This window comes from Terrapene carolina, unplaced genomic scaffold (assembly GCF_002925995.2).
Source record: "Terrapene carolina triunguis isolate 2854851 unplaced genomic scaffold, T_m_triunguis-2.0 Scaffold58, whole genome shotgun sequence".
Taxonomy (NCBI): Eukaryota; Metazoa; Chordata; order Testudines; family Emydidae; genus Terrapene; species Terrapene triunguis.
This window is the reverse complement of record NW_020664409.1, coordinates 88,514,859-88,536,975: the sequence shown is the minus strand read 5'-3', so window position 1 is coordinate 88,536,975 and position 22,117 is coordinate 88,514,859. Positions and strand designations below refer to the sequence as shown.

At 35.7% G+C, this 22,117-nt stretch overlaps 1 protein-coding gene across 2 annotated transcripts in view; it reads left to right on the top strand.

The window, feature by feature from the left end:
* The window catches only part of TRPS1 (transcriptional repressor GATA binding 1), a 267,386-nt gene extending 245,912 nt beyond the window's left edge, over positions 1-21,474 (top strand). For both annotated transcript variants that reach the window (XM_026646121.2, XM_026646113.2), the window contains exons 6-7: positions 11,774-11,896; positions 18,391-21,474. In XM_026646121.2, coding sequence (XP_026501906.1) covers positions 11,774-11,896; positions 18,391-19,452 — 1,185 coding nt within the window. In that variant the 3' untranslated portion in view covers positions 19,453-21,474. The remainder of the gene's footprint in view (positions 1-11,773; positions 11,897-18,390) is intronic.
* Positions 21,475-22,117: the final 643 nt, after the last annotated feature.

The window sequence follows — 22,117 nt, the reverse complement described above, 5'->3', positions numbered from 1 at the left end:
TAGTTTCACCAGTACAACAGAAATGATTTTGAATGTAGCCTCTTAATGAAAAGTTCCATCCATTTTGCCCACACATTAGTCGCATGGGAAGTTGAAGGACTAACATTTTAATTTCAAACTGGTATTTCTGAGCCTACTGATAATAGCAATGGTCAGGCTGCAGGGTGACATCATATCATTTGTGGCACCAGCAGTTTGGGAGCTCAGTGTACAGAACTGGAAGCCACAAAAATGTTGTACGCAAACCAAAGCAGCATAGTCTAGTGAACTGATCAGGGGACAGGACCTAGGAGTTCATTTTGAGTTCTAATCTCTGCTCTGCCACTGGACTTAGGTAAGTCATATAAATCTCTGCACATTTGCTTCTCCAGTTGTAAAATGGATGCAATAATATTTACCTACCATGAAGATTATGCTGATGAGTTGCTGTTCTACATTTGCTTTAGCAAGGGCACTGAATGCATTTACAATGCATTGCTGCCCAGGCAACTTCATTTAAGCAGCCTTAGTGGTACCTCAGAAAGAGTGTAGGGTAAATTAGCTCTGACAATGGAGGAAGGCTTGCTTTGTACCTCACCGTCCCACCTCGGTGCTGGTTTTCATTAATATTACCTTCCCATCCCTTGTGTTTTTCCCAAATAAAGCCTGATTACTCTGACACTATGCAGGTAAATTTCATCCTATATGTAAAGAACTCACAATGGAAAAAGCACTCTTGGTTTCTTACATTTGGCTCCCATACTGCTGATGTCAAACTGATGCCATTTAACAGAATGGTGACTGCTGCCAGCAATAGACTCACAATGCCAACTGGAATTAAAAACAATCATTTCAGTGCAGTTCAGGCTATATGCGGTAAGAAAGGGACTCTAACTATGTGAACTTTGAAACTGCTGCCTTGAGCAAGTTAAGAGGGTGCCCCTTTCTTTTAATGTTAAAGGGAAAGTAGCAATTAGACCAGAGACATTGGAAACATATTAGTCTGAAAATAAAATAAAAATAATTGGGCTGTAGCTATATTCTCATGTGTTTGTGTGTATATGTTTGTGTATAAAAATACACTGAACACATTATACACAAATCCATAGCACGGCAACAGGAAGAGGAACCTCAAATTATTACTTGGATATGTTATCAAAATAAATGTTCTCCTTTACTGTGCTGTAGGTCTGTCCCAAATTTTTTGCTCTGAATTAAGTTCCTGAACAAATAATTCAACGTGAGTCAAGCCAATTTAGAAAATAATCACAAACGCTGCTACCTCCACAGGACCAAACTTGATGGGGAATCTAGGGATTTTCCCTCCTAATACTAACCACCAGAGTTTTGCTTTTGTGGTTTTTGCACAGATCTATTAATGCTTAGATTTCATGATTAAACTATCAATTTTTGTATAGTGTCCTATACTACGTCATAGATTTTTAAAAGTCTTTAGTTAATAGTCTGTGACTCAGTATTGAACTAACACCTTTACTGAATACATCCTATCAGACTGAAGGTCTGTATACTTGTACTGGCCTCAAACTCCCAACACATCCTGTGTCATGAATAGAACTTGCTCTCTTCACTTGTTCCAAAATCCTGGACTGTTAAAGGAAGGGATGTTGGAAGTGCTCAAGAAGAAATGTCTCCATAATGGTAGGGAAATTGTTCTTTTTCTTCTCTTCTTTGTATTTATAAGTAAAACCACAGAATACCCTAAATTATTCTGCAACAAAACAATATGCATTTAAATCTTAATATGAACTAGGGGACATACCCTATAATTGTTGTAGACCTTATAGCTGATGTTTTATTAATCTTTTCTTAACCATTCCCAATATATTTCCTTTTGACTGTAGAGACTAGGAAAGGCCTTTTGTAAATAATTTATCACCTGTACATATTCTATAGTGGAAATGGTTTTGAACCCTGATAAGTTTCTATTTTAATAACATTATCCTATCAATAGAATTTTTATGGATCTTATTTTTAAAGCCAAGTACATAAACAAATACAAAGAAGGAAAAACCTCTATATCTGATCCACAACCATCACATATTAAAGAAAGTTTAAGTTAAAAAGGGAAGAGTTTATCCATTTAAAGGTGGAATAGGTATAAAAATATAAACTATAAAAATTATCCCTAAATCTATTATTTTGCTTAAAGTAAGATCATGGGACATAGAAAAGATGCTTAGGCTAGATCTAACCACTTAGGTTTGGTGCCATATTGTCCTCCCTAAGCTTACAATAGGAAATAACTATGGTAATTGTTTCATATTGATTGGTACATGTTGTTTTTTTAATGGAAACCACTGTAGCAATAGCACGAGACAAGGCTTGCAATAAAGGCCTGATCCAAAGCTAGATGGGCAGACTCCTATTGATTTCAATGGGATGTGGATCTGACCCTAATACCAATATGCCTCAAGGAGATTGGGAGTCATCAGACTGAAGGGGTATTTCCTTTAACTCCTCAAGAAGTGCATGTAGTGAAACTGCCCTATATGAAGTGTTTTGTTGTTGTTTTTAAGAAATTAAATGTTTTAACATTAAAGATACCAGGAAAGATTTTTCAAATGTCAGTTAGGCAAATTATTCCCATTGATCTGCAATAGCAGTCGGGTATCTCCCTGCCCTTTGTGCCTTTTTAAAATTTCCCCCACTGCTCTAAAGAGTGTCTAAAAATTGGATCAAGGATAAGGATACACTTTAGAAAATCATTTCAAAAAGTAAAATTGTAAATATTTTCAGATTTAATTGACAGACTTTGGGTAACATTGTCAAAGCATCTAAGCAAGTAAGTCAGGAGGTTAAGTCCCATCTACAGGCAATGGGACTGAGGATTCTAAGTCACTTAGTAGCTTTTGAAAATGTTACCCCTTAAGAGCTTTTCCATCTCTGGTTTTGGAAGCTGGTGGCTGAAATCTGCAACTGAGAGTTCTTACTCTCAAAACCTGCCTATTAGGGGGAGCAGTGCTTTGCGATCCATTCTCTATTAACAGAGATCAAATAGGCTTTAATAAGGTCAGGGAATGCTTTTTAAATGGCTGTGTTTTAAAAAACAAAAAACATATCTTGCCCATCTGATGTCCGTTTCTGTGGAAGTGGGAACCTGACACCAATAGGTGAGATGCAGGAACTCCAGCAGCTTCAAGCTTGAAACTCTCATTGTAGCATGAATTGATTGCAGGATTGGGTCTCTCAATAACTACCACATTAGCTAAGCTCTGCAAATGTCTGCTGGCTGCTACTGCAGCTCTTCAAAACTAAGGGATATTAAAAAAATATGGACAGATCTTTCCTACACTTTTATTGGTTCATTTGACCAATGCAATTATTTCATGAGATAAATGAAGAGTCTTTCTGTATGTATTTATGCCCACATTTTCAAATATTGGTGCCTAATTTAGGCACCTAACTCCACATTTAGACATCTAAATAAATGGTTCAACTGACAAAGCTCTGCACCTCAGGAAACATGTCCATTTATATAGGTGCCTAATTATAGATTTACAGTCCCAACTTTAAACACCCAAGGTTGAACATTTTGATCTAGCGCTAAAGAAATTAAAGTGTAGGAACAATTTCCAGCTTTTGTGATGTCTCCTTTAATATGTCTAGGACTGGTACTGAAGATAATTTATACAGTTGTTGCTTGAAAATAAATCACTGTTGTGTTTGTTGTATTACACTCTTTCTGATGTTATTTTTAAAATTTTGTTAACTAATATAAAGGATGTAAATCTCATCTGGAGATTTTTCTTAGTATGCTTATGCTGCAGCAGCCACAAAACACAAGGAATCACACAAGAAGCAGTAATCTGTGTGAACTAATGCCTGATTTTTAGGCAGTAGTTCAGAAATGTAATAGAGCATGATTCCTTTTCAGCAAATCATTAGTGGGGAGAAGTTTATAGTCAGTATTTGAGGTGAGAGACAGAGCACAAACGCACACACATGCTCTCTCTCTCGCTTTCACTCTCCGTCACACACACACACACACACAGAGTGATTATCTGTTCTATCCTAGTATATTATCCTCAATATTTTGCACATGAAATATTATTAATCCTAAAATTAATTACTTTTAATTTCCATTGGTCCTTAAATATTAATTTAAAAACAGCTGCAGTGCTCTGTTCAATATGATTTTGAAATGTGTGAAAAAGACTAGTCAGTAGCACATAGTTATTTTTATAACAGTTACTGAGCTACTGATAAAATCTGCTCTGGTGCGAATGTCTTAAAGGTGATGGAGAGACTGATAGAGGCTCCCTAGGTAGTTCTGCTACGTTATACTCTGATGAAGAAAAAACAGATCACTAATTAAACAGGACCTTAGTACTTCTGAGTGCACCCTGGCAGAGACAATGCATTATCTAGAGTTGATATGTGCATGGTAGGGAGAAAAATAGAACTAAGCTTTAGGAAAACAAAGACAATCAGTGCTTTCTTCTTGAGCAGCTGCAGCCAGTTCCACTAATGGAAGTGCAAGAGCAGAAACTGGCAGCACAAGGTATGTGTTCGTTTTTACAGATGGCAATGCAGACAAGTTGGTAATTGAAAAGGAAGTCGTGTACGTGAGCTAGTTGACGGAGGACAGCCTATTACAGTACTTTCCTGTGTAATTGACTTGGTGAGTTATTGAAGAAGGATTTTTTTCCCCTTGTGAATAGATTTCAGTCATTACAAAATGATATCGTTATTGTTAAGAAAATTCAGGATTCTGGCGTAAATTTTTTTAATAGTGTTATTAAAACTTTTAAAAATAGAAATTAGATTTACCTGCATGGAGAACTGAATCCTCCTGCCATTTAAGTCAATGGCAAAACTCTGCCCTAGCAGGCCCATACCATATTTTAGTAGCTGTAGCTTAGTGCCCTCACTAGGAGTTAAGGCTGCTCAACAGCTTGCAGGATCAGGCCCCGAAAAGCTTTTCAAATCTAGTTAAAATGGCAGTTTTAAGAAACCGCTCTTGTTTAAAACAATGCTTCATCAGTTAATCATTTAACTCATTGTAAACTATGCTAATAAATGTCTCCAATTGAAAGTACTTCTAATAGCTTATCAGTGCACTGTACACACACATAATTAATAAGAAAATAGCCTCAGTGCCAAAGAATTTACAATCCGCACAAATGTCTCCATAGTTTTTATGTCAGTCCTCACAGTATTATCTTGGGGGAAGATATGAAATTACAGTTATTCCTCTGTAATTTGCCTTGCTGGGAAGAGACACTGCACGCTCCAGAATGTCGCAGGTTAGTGCTTAAATGCAATAAGGAAAAGGTAATGCATCACAGAATGTATTATTATGATTCTGTATGCAATCACATAGCTCTGTATAGTTCTTAACCTAACCAATAATTAAATAATGATCAGTTCCAGCCTGTGGCACTTAGACTGTAACTGCTGGGCATCAGCATCTTCCTGGGTAAAGATTAAATATCATTTGGCAGGGTAAGACGGTAGAGAAAGGGTGGGGAATTGGGAATGGATGAAGGATACAACAAATGTGCTTACTGTTACTTATATATCTGCTTTGTGTGTTTGTTTATTTTCTTCTTGATTTGACTGGCAAGTGTTCTCTAGTTGTAACAGTAATGAAATCTTAGTATTGTAGGCTATTTCAGCACACTTTTGTTATTGTTGTTGTTTTAACTGATAGGTGGACTGCCAGGTTTTATTTATTTGTTTTTGCACTAGTGAAAGGTACTGTATCTTTAAAGACATCTTACAAAATATGTTACCAGCCCAGGTACTCGCTTTCTTTTATGATGCTATAAAAAACTGAAATGTATTTTACTTGCACATCAAAATATTTATTTCCCCAGGGGAATGGGAGAGTAGAATTTTCAAAGGCTGCTCTGATATTAATGTTTATTTTTATTTTTTTAAATAATCTGATCTTTCTATACTTCTGCTTTCTATACTTCTGCTGAATTTTGCTTTTCCCTAAGAATTGATTCCTGTACTTAATAGTTGTCAATGCAGAGTGTGTTGTCAGAAGTTGAAAGATATTGTCGCATCAAACCATCAAAAATTCTACTAAACTTTTACTTTGAATTATGCATGTAATATTAACCTCTCTCTTGGCATTCCTCTCCTTTCCCCCTCTCCACCACACATTTTCAAAATAAGTAATTCCTAATGTTGTACCTGAGAGTAGGTATTTTATATTTGAGTACTTTTGGTTTGGCACTTTGACATGACTTCAGGAGACAATTGGTATCTCCTAATTAAAGTTGAAAACAATTTCCATTTTAACTCCCTTTTAGATTTGTATCTTTTTGAAAAATCAAACTCTGGGGCTGAAATTTTCTCTGGTCTATTCTTGAAGGTGATTCTTTTGCGTTATGAAGACACAGAAAAAAACACTTTACTTTTTTAATTTGTAAACATGGCTACAGCAACTAAAATTTGAAAATTTGCATATGGACAGAACCCTTGATGATGTGCGGTGACTTCCATAAGTTTGGAAGGGGAAACTGTTTTGACAAATTTAGGAAAGTTTGTAAATTGTGCAGTGAGCATGCAGTCGAACATTTTTAGGGCTAAAAGTTTCCTTCTTTTATCCCTAATGGAGGAGAGTATCATGCAGCCCAACACCCAGATACACTCATCCTGTAGTACTATTTATGATTTCTGTGTATCTTGTCTTCTGGAACCAGATTGCAGTATGTTTCACTTCTGGCACAATAGAAAACCAGAAATGTCAAAGAATCCCATTCAGGCATCATCCTTCATTATTGCCTGATGGAGAAGTGAAAGTAATCAGCAAAGCAGGCAAGTTTTGTATGTCCAAGAACCAAGACTGGTGATGGAAGAAAAATGTTTGGGTGATGCCTGTGGAGCCTTTTTGAGTTTCAAAAAAGCATCCTTTGACATGAATTTTGAAAGGAGGAATGTCTTTCATTGGTACCAGAATAGTATTAGAACCCTTACTTAGTCTAGCTAGCTAAAGCCCAAAAGTTCTTAAGCGGTAGTTTTGGCTATGCTGTTAGGGGGGCGAAAGAGGTGTGTGTTCTAAGCTAAGTCCCATAAATTGCATAAATTCATTATATTTTAAGTGCTTGTGTAACAAGCATAAAGCATAGTGACACTGCTAGAATAATTGCAAAGCTCTAATCACAAATTGTACTAAGCTGCACTGTTTTTTTTTAATTATAAAGTACTATTTAGTGCGCATTATTACTTTTCTAAAACAAGGACCTGATTCTGCAAATACTCCTAATAAATGGACTGGGGCTATTCATTTGATATTCTACATTGTTTTTATAATTATTAAAAAGTACTGATACTAAGTTCTGTTTTAAATAAAGTATTGGAAACTGAAGAATAGCTTAAGGAGATAAAACAAATATTTGGGGGAAATTCAGGCTTGACAACATGTATGCCAAGTTTCAGACTGATTTGATTTGAAACGGCCAAGATATGAAACCATAAAAAATGTGAGTAAATAATCTGCATATCAAGGGATGTTATGCAATTACATGGTTTCAATATGGTTCCTATTCATAGAAAACAGTTAGAAAGAGTGATCTACTGCACATGCTCAGTGACTAATTACAAACTCTCATAGTTTAATTGTATAAAAGTATTTCCCCTCAAAATAATAAACCATGTGGCTGTCTCGCTGCTAGTCAGATTTGAAGATGTTTTTCTTTTTTCTAAAACTAAGCCTTTACAGCCCTAGATTTGTCAAAATGTTTCTAAAAACCTGAGGTGTTTTTTTTTTCATTTTTGGCCAGTCTCCATATTATAAACAGCTGAACTGATTTAAATAAAGTTTTCAGTACAAAAAAATAGCCACATCTGGGCTGACAAACCTGTGTGCCAAGTTTCAGCCCTATGTGATTTGAGACAACTGAGATATTAAACACCCAAATCTAGGAACTGGAATGGAAACAGTGACGGACTCCTAACTATAGTGGTCCCTTCAGGATTTGTGATTACTATATAGTGCTTATAAGGATACAGATGATTGAAGATTGATTGAGTAGAGACATATTTTAGTTATTTAGACCCTTTGGATTTATTCTCCCAAGAATGTACAGGACATTTACATGGATAACTCCAATTAGTATTGGTGGCATTGTTTGAAGAATTAGACCATGTTGTCTGTGGTTCAAACCCTATGACTGGTTATGTCACTATCATTTTCCCGGGCTGCTGTTGTGACACTGTTGTGGCTATGATAGCATATGTGTTCATATGAAGGAAAGGCCAAAACAGAATACAACAAATTTCTATTAATTGCTGCCATAGGCCCATATTCACCAAAGCACTTGAGCACATGCATAGGTCTTATTTAAGTCAGATGGTCGTAAGGATTTACATTAGTGCTATGCTGCAGAGGGATGAACTTAAGTATGTGCTTTGCTGACCTGGGGCCATAATGACTGCTTCTTAACAAACGCCGTAGAAAAAGGATCCATGCTATGAATTTGCCATCATCACTGGAAGTTACTAGCGAACACAAAGTTTGTATATTAAAAACTAGGCTGGTTCAAGCCATAAAAACACATATGGGTTAAAAACAAAAGTTACACAAAGTAAATATTTTTGATAATCTGTGCTGGACATCAGCCTTCGTAAAACTTTAAATACAACAGAAACTATCTGGGGAAAGCAAAAAGGATACTTTTATATTTTCTTTGTTAAAAGACTGGTTTCATTAGGAGAAGAAAACTACATAACAATGTTTTTAAGGTAAACAAATATATGCTTATAAAAATAGCTGCCTTGGTTTCTTACAAGACATGAGCATGATACCTTGGTTATACTTTGAGATGAAGGATGTCTTTTGATTAATAAACAAAACTGGAGTCAGGAGTTTTGACTCTGCCACAATCATCATAAGTGACCTCAAACAAGTCAATTTAAAATTTCTGTGTGTCTGCTTCACAATTGGTATTAAAAAAATATGGATAATATTTTTTTACCTGCCTTGTTGGGATGTTATGAGGGTTAATTCATTAATGCTCCTAAAGCATACTGAGATCCTCAGATGGAAGGAAGATTATCTCTGATTATCTTACTATGAACTGAAAGTGACATAGAAATAAGATGTAAAAAAAATAAGCTAAATGAATTAAAGGTAGTAATTGCAATTTTCAGATCAGTGCAGGGAATGTATCCACATATCTTCAATTATTTATAGTGGAGGATGTGTAGCTGAATCCCCTGCACTGCTTTGAAAATCTCAAAAAATATTTAAAAAAATGTATTTACCAAGTCAGCAGAGATATAACTTTTGTGATTCTGTTTTCTATAGATTTGGGGATTTATTCAAAACTAAGCACTATCTTAATTTGTTGGAATTAATGTATAGCTTTGACAGGACCTTGCTTCTTTATTAATATTAATTAAAATTACTCTTTTGAGCAATGCTGTGCTACAGTAATGTCATAGAGCCTAACAAAGAGTGGGGTGTAAATATTCCATGAGTTCTGTGCACCTTCGGTTCCACCATTAATACCGGTATATGTGAGAAAGCTATCTGGACATGCTACAGCCTGGGTTACCTTGTCATAATTTTATATATATTATGTCTTCCGTTACCTTGTTAGAGGGCATTTTGCTGCATGCAGCCATCAGGCGCAGGGCAGTGAAAAGGGTGGATAGACTCACTCAAATTAATACTCCACCTTCTTTAACACACCACAGCAAGAACTCATACTCTCAAGAAGGAAAAACTAGGAATAATAGAGTGGTTCCGCAATAGAATCTGCATCCTGGCAATATAAAGTTGTTTTGCTTTGGAAACCTTCATATGGACCAAATTGGAGTTAGTTTAGTGAAACTTTTATTGCACCCTAAGGAAAATAATTTGGCAGCCAGGTGAAGTTTGGCAAAGATAAGCTGGTTGGGTAGCCACAAAAGAAATGAGATGCAGTTATTTACTTATTAGGTAAACATGCATTCCCAACATGGATTACGTTTAACAAATGCACTAAGTTGAGCATTTGCTGAACTCTGTCGTATATAGTTTGGACTTGTAGCATCCAGATTTAGAAAAAGCTGATTCTGATTTAGGGGAAGGAGTAAGGGGATGATGTGAGGGGCTGAAAGAGAGATTATCTCGATAACCATCTAGATTTGATTATATCACCTTAAAGTAGCACAATCTGCTATACTAACAAAATTGTGTTCTTGGTTTAAAAGGGCAATTGTTCGCCTGACTTTGTGCTCACTAAAAACATTTCCCCAATCTTGTTAAATTATTGCACTCATTTCAGATTTTTATGGCTGTGCAGTTTACCGGCCCTCGTTTCTTTACGTTTCATTCATTTTCCTTGTATTGATGATTAATGGAGGATGTCGAACGTTAGAGTGAGCAGGCATCAGCAAATGCAAGATCATAATTAGTTTAGCTGACGAGGGCCTCTGATAGCACTTGCATCTGGATGGAAAAATTACCCTATAGGGAACTGGCTGCTCACCAGGTCTTTTTAGTGATACATTGTGAAACACCCGATGAATCAAATGCCCTTTCAATGCCAAGAAAGTGTTCCAGTCTTGAAGCCAAAATTATGTCTGCAGAAAGCTTTCCATTTGAAATGTATCAGAGTACAATTATAACCATTGTATTTTTTTGGCATGAATACCACTCTTCCACAGTATGGATTAAAGTTAAATAAATTACTTAAATTTTATGAAACCCTGAAATTCTGAGTTATAGTATTAGTAATTTTTAATTTATAATGAAATTAGTTTTCACCCAGACTATTCTCCCCCATACCAACCCATTCTTATCTGAGATGAAGACTTCTTATTAAATTCTTTTCTTTGCAAGTGGGGAGCAGAGTTGAAATTCAGATTTCTTTTTCAGCTAAAGAATTCCATTTCCTGCTTGTTAGTATTTGTGCCCACAAACACAGCCTTACTTTTGTTTAAATGAGAAGTTTAATGAAATCATTATTTCATAGAAAAAATGTAACAAGCAATACTCATAAACGTGTCTATTTCTAAATATTCTTGGATCATTATTAAAGTTGATGAATGCAGAGCTCAGCCTGGGTTAAAAATCAGTTTGTATTTGGAGGAACTGTTCCATGTCTTTCTTTGTCAGACTAAAATAAAATAAATAAATCAATCCATTGATGAGACCGTGTTGTCTGGGTTTCGGATGAAGTTCAAAAGATGTCTCAGTAGTATCACTGTACTCTTACTTGTTTGGCAGAGGTTACTCCTGCTTCTCAGTTGGCTGTGGGAAATATGTGGCAGTATATGTAGATTTTAGAATTAAGTGGGAAAGACTGTAACTGAAAGTCATGCATTCTGTTAATGAAGTATAAGCTCAGTTACAGGAACTGGTACGAGCAGATGAAAACTGGAATTAATTGGAAATGATGTATTTTTAGACTTGTTGCTGATCGCACTTTGAAATAAAGCAAACAAAAAAAATGTTTTGCAATGGAAGTACAGTGAACAAAACAGCAAAACTTTGCAGAGTGTTCTCTGTCAGTTTCAAAAGAGTGTATTTCAGAATTCAGTATTTAGAAACCAACATTAAAGTCACAAAACCTAAAGTTCAAAAAGTTAAAGCTGTTATTCTGAAAAGGCTTTGGTGTTTCACACACCTCATCCATCACTGTAGGGTTAATTATAATGAAAATCAGTGGTGCCTATTAAGCACAATTGAACCTGACCTCATTATGGGAAGTGTGGTTTTATACTGTCATTGTTGCCAGTCAAGAGACAAAACTCCTGTGTTGATTTGTCCTAACTCCGCAGATCATGTGACTCACCTTTGACCTATCTCTTTTTTTTCTTCCTGTTTCAGAGACGTAGAGGCTCAGGAGTTTTTTGTGCCAATTGCCTGACCACAAAGACCTCTCTCTGGCGAAAGAATGCAAATGGTGGATATGTATGCAATGCGTGTGGCCTCTATCAGAAGCTTCATTCGGTAGGAAGAACTTACTAGTTTGTTCAGGAAAAAGGTTTATACAGCTAAGCTGAAGCTGGGCTGTTGTGGTCTTGTCTGGTTGTATGATTACTACCACTCCCTGGCCTGCAGTTAATTTCCTAACAGGGTTTTTTTCAGTATGGTCACTTTGTGATCAGATGTGATTCATTATGAAACAAGCTGGGATGCTGTGGAGAGACATGTTTGAGATCACCAGTGATGCATTTAATTATTTTGATACAGAATAAGGAAAAATGGTTTCCTTTCTGGGAATTTCATTTAAAGACATACAGTATGTTGTAACAAAAGCTCTCCAAATTGAACAAAGCTCATATTTATGTAGGAGTCCAGAAAAAAAGTTTCTAAAATTAGAAATCAGAAATAGAAACATTGCTTCTTGCCTATATAATTCTATTTTTCTCTTTTCCCCCCCTTTCCTTCTTTTAATAAATATCTTAAAGTTGTATTGTTTTATTTTCCTTATATACAGAGCCCAAATCTGTGTGATGCTTATAATCTACTGCAAATACTGAGAGCCCTCAACTTTCTTTGAAGCTGCTCAATTGAAGGCATTCAGTACTTTGCAGGAGTAAAATTCAGCATTTTATTAGATTGGGCATGAAGTAAGTAATAATAATATCATCACTGGTTATCTATGTTGCTTCCCTTCTTTCAAATATTGCGCTCGATCCTGAAAGGTGCTGAGCACTCTGGTAGTGATTCAGCAAAGCCATGCTTAAGTGCTTTTTTGGATTGGGGCCAAAGTACTCAGAATTTTCAAGGATGGAGCCCAAATGTCAAATATGAGTTTATATGAATTCTGCTACTAACTTTAATGGAATTACTTGGGAGAGGAAGGTGAGCAGAATTGGGCCCATTAACTAACTACCCACCTCACAGGGATGTTGCAATGATTAATTATCATTCTTCTATAGACGGGGAAATTAAGGTAAAGAGTTTGGGACTTTGCCAAGGCAACGTGTGAAGTTAGGCTCAGAGCCAAGATTAGAAATCTGAGTTTATGGTTGCCAGGGCAAAATTTTCAAAAACACCCTCTCCCCATTTTTGAAAGTGACATAGGATCTTAAGATCCATTGAATTTCAGTTCCACTTTGGCTTGTAAGTGCCTACGTCACTTTGAAAATGGGACACAGGTGCTTTTGGAAATCTTATCCCCAGTCCCGTGTGCAAGCCATCAGACATTACTGCTTACTCAAGTCCCACTGCAGCTGTTTTGTGGAAAAAATTTTTTTTTACAATATTCTAATTGCAGCCTGACCAGCAATCTAAAATGTCAACTTTAATTGCTAAATGCTGTCATTTGGGGTTAAGTAGAACAGTTTTTAGATACAAAACAACCCAACCAGTCAAACAACATCATCCTGGGACAAGCTGGACTGACATGCAACTAATGATCTGCGGTTACCATGTTGGATGGAACTGTCTGAATACAACATCCTCATGGAGTTCTCCTCAAGTTCCAAATATGTTTTCTGTTTTAAAGAAAATTCATGCCTTGTGAATGTGCTAAAGAGATTTTGAAGGGAAAGACAATTCTGCATTTGAACACTGATCTGATATTTAGGTTTGACTGTTTTTTGTGTCTTCTATAAAAATATCTCATGTTCATTATTAAAAATAAATGATACCCTTTGGTATTTTACCATAACTATCAGTACAACCTAGTGAATAGATCAGAATTACAAGATTCAGTTTTTAGATAAAAAGACCTCATAAAACCCCCATGACCCATTGGAAATAATCCACATAAAATGTGTGCTGCCAACAGTAGTAATTGGTAGTAAGTAATAAACCCTTTGTTTATTAGTATATTGCTTGTGGAAAGATAACACTAGTTTTTAGCTCCATTGTTCAAGCATAGCAATAAGCTGCTGTTTAATGGGCACTGACATTAAAGCTTTTAATTGAACTTTGGCCAATCAAAGGCCAAAAAAGTAATTAAACTTCCACTTTGCCAGGATATGATAACTGAACAACTACAGTGTAAACTGACTTCATTTAAGAAATAATTTGAATAAGAAAATCATTCTTTTGAGATAATTTCTTAAACATGATTAAACAAAATACAGTATCTTGTGACTTTCTTTTGACAAAGAATGCATGAACCTGGTGAAATACAGTTTTCTATATAAATCTCTTCATTAAAGATGAACATCTAATTGATTTTTCGGTTCAGAGGCTGAACTAAAAATCTGAAAAAAAATTGTTTTGGGTTGACTGAAAATGGGACTTTCTTGGTTTTCCTTGCTGAAATGAAAACACAAAAATTTTAAGTTTGGGTCTAAAAAAGCATTTTGTTCGATCCAATTTTTTTTTTCTTTTTGTTTTGTTCCACTTTTGGGTGTTCTTTATGCTTTTTTTTTCATTTGTTTGTTTGCTGGGTGGATTTATTTTTGTTTGTTTGTTTTGGTTTTTAAAAATAAACCTAGATACATTTCTTAAATGCCATTTCAGAATGAAAAGTCAAATGTTTCATTTTGAAAATGTCAAAAAATAAACATTTTGACAAAAATAATTTTTGGTTAAAAATATTCACTAGATTTGACTTGAATTCACAAATAGTTTTGGTCAAGCTGAAACTGCATTTTTTGGCAAATAAACTGGGAAAATGTCACCTAGTTCTATTCTGCATACAAAATGGAGGTTGAATTTACTTTTGTGATTATTATTGGAAAATCAAACATTACTCAGATTGTTTATAAAAGAAGACTAGGATTATGTGATTGTTAACTAAGGGCCCAATCCTGTAGGCACTTAATTATGTGAGTAAAGTGAGTTGTGTATGTAAGCAAACCCATTAAATTAAACAATATTACATTTGTGAGTAAAATTACTCACATTTGCAAGCTTTGGACCTTTAATCACCAAACTCTGATTAGATGCTTAATATCTACATGTACAGTGATTACCATTATAATGTCAATATTTGCAACTGGTAATCATACAGTTGTATATAAGATAACTATGATACTCTGTATTAAAAATAACAGATAAGTCTGATATCTCAGATAGAGTTGTCTGAAAAAATAATTATTTGATTTGGTGTCCAAACTGGGGGGAAAAAAGTTATTTTGGGGTGGAGCCAAAATGAATTTTTTTGTCCTTTTTGGCAAATTGAAACCTCCAAAACAATTCATTTCAGGTCAAAGGAAACATTCTGTTCATTAGATTTGGGGGAGGGAAACCTTTTCAAAACAGAAAATTGAAATAAAATTCAAGACAAATAATTGTTTGCATTAAAAAATTGAAACATTTTGTTTAAAAATGTTGAAACAAAACATTTTGATTTTTTTTTTTTGGGGTGGGGGAAGAGGGATTTTGATTGAAACAATTTGGCAAGTTCGAAAAGAGTTTTTGTCAACCTGAGTCTATATTTTTTGGCAAAAACAGTTCAGTGTTGGGTAAAATTTGTTGGAGAAATCTCAAATACCACTTGTTAGTAGTGACTGGAAAATGTTTGTGTTTTAGTGTCTTTTCCTGTGGTTCACATTAGCACTTCTATGATACTCTTGATTAATTTGTAATTATTTTTAAGAAATGGTACAGTGCACATTTTAATCAAAACCTCACAAATTCATCATGGTCCCTACAAATACACACAATCATTTTACCATTTATAGTCATTTTCAACTGGTCAATTTTAAAAACATTTTTATTGATGAAAATTGTATCTAGCTCACTACAAATGCGGTATGTTCAAGAATATACAGTGTGCAGATTTGTAAACACGAAAAAGTGGATCTCTTTCCTATAGTGTCTCCATTCTCAAAACACCAGAATGTAACCATTTTGGCTTTTGCCATGAATTATATTGTATTTTTATTCATTTTGCATCGCTCTAATCTTAATCAGCCTTGGATGACATGACCTACCTCAACAGTTCTTACTCAGATCAGATCAGATCCCCAGACAAATTCAGTGGGAGTTGCACTGGAGTAAGAACTTCAGTATCAGACATACTTTCTTTTAGCATAGTCAGGTCACACCAATTTCACATCATGTTGAACAGCTAAGAGGTCTAATAATATTCATCGAATAATGTATTCAGTGAATTTTGTGATACTTTTAAAATAAATTAATCACACATTTTTAATAATTTGACCAACTGTAGAGAGCTGGGCAAATTATTCACAAATCACATTATCATAATAAAAATATAATATATAAGATGTAATAATATATCTGACGAATCTAAGATTTTTTTTTAAATAAAGTATTTGCTATTTTTTTCTATTATTCACCAAATTGAGGGCTCCAGTATAGTTTAAGAAATGAGATCCCACTTTTCTGTATATCTTGAACAGTCCATAAATATCGACCATCTGTTTGCTGCCTATTCATGTGAACTATTAAGTTTGTGAGTGACTCTGCTCAAGTGAGTAGTCCATTTAACTTAGTTGGAGAACAGTCACATGAGTAAAGTAATTCACATGCTTAAGTATTTGCAGGATCAGGCACATATGTTAAACACTTGGGTATGTCTACAGTGCAATTAAAAACCAGTGGCTGGCCCATGCCAGCTGACTCGCGCTCGTGGGAATTGGACTAAGAAGCTCTTAATTGCAGTGTAAATATTTGGGCTAGGACCCTGCAAGGTGGGAGGGTCCCAGAGCTCAGGCTTCAGCCCAAGCCCAAATGTCTACACCATAATAAAACAGCCCCTAAGCCCTAGACCCACGAGCCCAACTCAGCTGGCACGGCCCAGCCACGTGTGTCTGATTGCAGTATAGACATACCCTTAATGACATATAACTTTAAAGCCCTGCTCCTGCAAGTAGGCTTGTGAACAACTCTTCTCACATGAGTAAAGTCGTGTGTGTTAATCATTTACAGGCTCACACATCTGTAATATGAGGAGTTAAAATTAATATTTTGTTTAAGCAGTCAAACCAGATCAGGAATCCATACTGCTAGGAAAATGTAATACAGTGGGTGAATAGGAAGAGTGTCATGTGAGAGAGGAAGCAAAGTTCAACAGCAGTGAGCACTCTTTTTACTCCTATGACATATTCTTAGGATGGTCTTAATGATGAGAAAAGATCCTTGAGCTAGTATTAGAAAGTATATATTCCTATTAATGCATGTTTAAATGATTATTAATAATGTAAATTATCCAATTTATATGCATGATATCTATATTACAATGTTCTAATTTTCTCTTAAACATAATTTTGTCCACTTTAGACTTGCTGCTATCCCATTGAGATAACTCTGTTTCAGTTGCTGCTCTTTCGCTGAGTTAAAATTTTACTACTTATTAAACGTCTAAATCAAAGTTTATATTTCTTCTGATTTAGATTTTTAATAGAAAGTAACAGATTAACAAGTAGCAGCTGTGGCTGGGATGCAATTAACCATTAGAATGAGGCGACCTTAGGGGGAGAAATAGGCGAAAGGGGAGACGAAGATGGCAAGTCGAGATAGAAAATAGCTCTATAAAAATAATGAAGTCCAATACTGAACTTTTTAATCTTAATTTAAAGTTATCCATTTATAGATATATAAATTATAATATCGCACATGTAGCGCCAGTTGTTCAAAATATTGAGTTTAGTCCAGAATTTAATCAACACTTTAACATGGCGTTAAGGAGAGGGGGGAAAATCCAAATACACTTCTGAGTGGGCAGGGCATAGAGCAGTCTGTTGGCCCCCAGCCACCCTGTGCACATTTGGTTGAGATCAACATCAGCTACCAGAATGCCAAACTGAAATGACTTTTAGACTGTTCTTGCTCTCCTTTAATGTCTGCCCAATAGAGTGGCATGTATCATCTTTCAGCACCATCTTTCACCACATTCTTGTGGAGAGGGCTAACTATGGTCCCTCCCCCTGCTCCTTCTGCTTCTTATAAAAGTGCTTTCAGTGCTCACATAAGAGGTCTCTCATAATAGTTCTCTCTCCACATGCACTGCATCTTTGGGGCAGATGGCAAATGGATAACTAAGTACTCTCTGTCCTGATGAAGACTTCAGTATCTCCCTCCCTCTGCCTTACTCGATGTGGTCCTGCCTTCCTCCCTTCATCTTTTTTCCACTCCTCGTGACTTCCCCAACATAATAGTAATAGCAGTAGTAGTAGTAGTAGTAATAATAATAATAATAATAAGTAATTAATGATAAATACTACCTAGCTCTTATACAGAACTTGTCATCAGGGAGAGTTGAGAGCACTGAGCACATATTGGGTTGGGCACTTAATGACTGTTTAAGTAAACAAATACAGTATGTTAACTGATATGAGATGGAAGATTTAATGTGGTAACAATAAACATCAGTTGGTAGCTTTATTATTAAAATAAAGAGTTTGCCTCCAAAGTTTTAGCTGACCTTGTTTACTGGTAGAAGTAGACATTCCCTAAAGCTTTCCTGTAATGTGGGTCTTAACTCAAGTACAACTTAGATTTGCATGAACATTGTCACTAAGACTTACTTAATGTGTTTCTTTTATTTATTATGTATGTGTTCCATGCAGACTCCCAGGCCTTTAAACATCATTAAGCAGAACAATGGTGAGCAGATCATTAGGAGACGAACAAGAAAGCGCCTTAACCCAGAGGCACTTCAGGCTGAGCAGCTAAACAAACATCAGAGGGGTAGCGGTGAGGAACAAGTCAATGGAAGCCCATTAGAGAGGAGGTCAGATGATCACTTAACTGAAGGTCACCAGAGAGAAATTCAACTTCCCAGCCTGAGTAAATATGAGGCCCAGGGTTCATTGACTAAAAGCCATTCTTCTCAGCAGCCAATATTGGTCAGTCAAACTCTGGATATTCACAAAAGGATGCAACCTTTGCACATTCAGATAAAAAGTCCTCAGGAAAGTTCTGGAGACCCAGGAAATAGTTCATCGATATCAGAAGGGAAAGGAAGCTCAGAGAGAGGCAGCCCAATAGAAAAATACATGAGACCTGCGAAGCACCCAAATTATTCACCACCTGGAAGCCCTATTGAAAAATACCAGTACCCACTCTTTGGACTTCCATTTGTACACAATGACTTTCAGAGTGAAGCTGATTGGCTGAGATTCTGGAGTAAATATAAGCTGTCTGTTCCTGGGAATCCACACTACTTGAGTCATGTGCCTGGCCTACCAAATCCTTGCCAAAACTATGTGCCTTATCCCACCTTTAATCTGCCTCCTCATTTTTCAGCTGTCGGATCAGACAATGACATTCCTCTAGATTTGGCGATAAAGCATTCCAGACCTGGGCCAACTGCAAATGGTGCCTCCAAGGAGAAAAGTAAGGCACCACCAAATGTAAAAAATGAAGGTCCCTTGAATGTACTAAAAATAGAGAAAGTTGATAGAAGTACTCAAGACGAACTTTCAACCAAGTGTGCGCACTGTGGCATTGTCTTTCTGGATGAAGTGATGTATGCTTTGCATATGAGTTGCCATGGCGACAGTGGACCTTTCCAGTGCAGCATATGCCAGTATCTTTGCACGGACAAGTATGACTTTACAACTCACATCCAGAGGGGCCTACACAGGAACAATGCACAAGCTGAAAAGAATGGAAAACCTAAAGAGTAAAACCTTAGCACTTAGCACAATTAAACAGAAATAGGTTTCCTTGATGGGAATTCAATAGCTTGTAATGTCTTGTGAAGACCTATAAAGCACTTCATATAGAGAGCATGCCTTATCCAATATAAAATACCTTGTTCTTTTCTCTTTTCTTTTGTTTTTTATTTTATTATTATTGTTATTATTATTAATGAGAGGGTTACCAAGAAGGAAAAACAAATTGAATGGTGGCCGGAGAGGAAAAAGTATAATCTTTTGGTACATGGCTCACCAAAACTATCTAGAATTCAATGAATCAGGACAAATATTCACGGCCATTTTTTTTCCAGACAACTAAAACTTTTGCTATTATGTAACTGGCTAGAATACAAAAATGTATGTTTGTATATATTGCTGGCAGGTGTATAGTGAACAAATGCACACTGTATATAGGAAATAGACTTCTTAAATATACAAATGTCCAGAAGTCATTTAGTATTTTTAATTTGGGCTAATTTCTGCCTTAAAACATGCCTTAGTGTCACCTTGTCCTCAAAGCTTTGGCGTTGGTTTCATCAAGACATTTGTCAGACTCAACCAATTTTTAGCTACCATTTTATCACTACACCTTTTCTGGCATAGTGTAGACTAAACCATTTTGCTCCAATAAATTGTCTTTAATATAGAAGCCACACTCTGGGCTTAATTTGCATAGAACAAGGTAACCTGCTGTATTTTTTTTTTCTGATTAGCTGTACTTTCTAAACCTTGGAATCTAAAGTTACTTCTACATAGACATAATGTTGGTATATGTACCAGTCAATCTCTTCGCTAAACCTATACCAGCTTTTGCTAAGTAGCATTAAATATGTCTTCATAGTACTTTTTAATACTTAAAGCTTTGTAAAAACTATCCATGAAGGGAAAGCTCCGCAGCATAACTGCTCAGGGAAATAGGGCTAAATAACTAAATATTAAACAATTGGTTAAAGGTGCTGTTGTCAAGCCTCCATGCTTGCTACAAGAGTGTAAAAGAACTGACTTTAATAATTTTTCATTATAATGTCCCAACCAGTAGTTTATTATTTTGCCACAGGGATGTAGAAGATATTACAAGCTACTGGATGCACTGTCAGATTAACTTATTTCATTAAAGAAGTTGGGAGAACACATAGAAAAAAAACTTATTTTTCTAGTAAATATTAATGTATTACATTTCAAATAATGGTGCCTGACATATTGAATAATTATTTTCTACCGTGTACATATGCAACAAAGATATTCCATCATGCATTAGAGTCGGCTCTGGCTCTGCCTCGCTGTTTACATTTGCAAATGTAGCAAACAAGGTAATGAAGCAACTATTTCTATTGCAGTAGGTATCTTTTTTTGTGCGTGTGCATTTAAAGTTGTAAACGATAACATGAAATGAATGACATTTGTTGATATTAATGGTATGGAAAAATAAGAAGGAAATGAAAATATTTTTATGCCTACTTAGGAAAAAAAGGGTAGCACTATTCATTCCAAGTACTTTTGTATTCTTAAGCTCTTAACTCACATTGTTATGCTTAAAATGATAAACATATATCCTCTTTTTATTGCTTTGTCTGTGTTTCAGAGGAAACATTTCAGAAATTATTTTGATAAGCGCTGTTTGACTACGCAGCGCTAATGTTTTTATTGCATTCTGTAGTAGCATTGCACTCCATTGTTACAATATTATGCAGTCGCTTTTTTGTTTTGTTTGGGTTTGTTTCTTTTTCTCAGTGCAGGGTCTGAGTTCCTTAAGGTTGAATGGCAGGTATAGTTCAATTGGTTCATGAATGTTTCAGCAAAGGAAGTTTAAAATGTCTTTTTAATATTATGATGCCTTTTTTTTTTCTATTCATGCATTTTATTTTTTAAAATGTTCTATAAAAATATATCCGGTCTAAATCCTTCACTTGAGATTATATGTAAAGGGTCCTATTCTGATCATACTTACATGCCACCTATCTCAGACTTCCATGTAATTGACACTAAAGCACTATAAAAAGGCTCTTGCTTTTAACTTACATGAAATTCATCATTCTCCCTTCTAGAAATTGGTGCACTTATGAGACACTTAACCAGGGAAAACTGGGAGGTTGGAGGATGAAATGGAAGGTGATGGGAAATGTCTAGAAGGGTCTGGAGAAAGTATAAAATGGGGAGGAACTGGCCTAAACGTACAGCACTTTGATAGTCTTTTGAAAAATGTGCCAAGTTAAAGCAGCCCGCAAGAAATTCGCCATGCATGAGAAGCACTTGCACAGCTGATCACCAAAGGTCTTGCTGACCTTGGCAGTATTTTACGTGTTACATTTTCACACGGATGAAAAGTTATTGAACAATCCCTCTAATTTGTTAGGCACAAACAGGCTATTGTTCAACCTGAGGCTTGCATTCCTTCCTGCTCCACCCATTTCTTTCACAACAGCCACATTTACTGTGAGCAGTGTACAGACAATCCCTCTTCACCATTCATGGTTGAATTCTATAACCCTTTAATGGTGTTCTAGGTTAGCAAAGGATATTGTGCCACATTCCTCTCCCTCTTTTTTGTTTGTTTGTTTGTTTGTTTTTTGTTTTGTTTTTTAAGATGAATCTTCTGCTTAATACCAGTGCCAGGAAATGACTGGTTGTGTTGACTATTGTTCTCCAACAATAG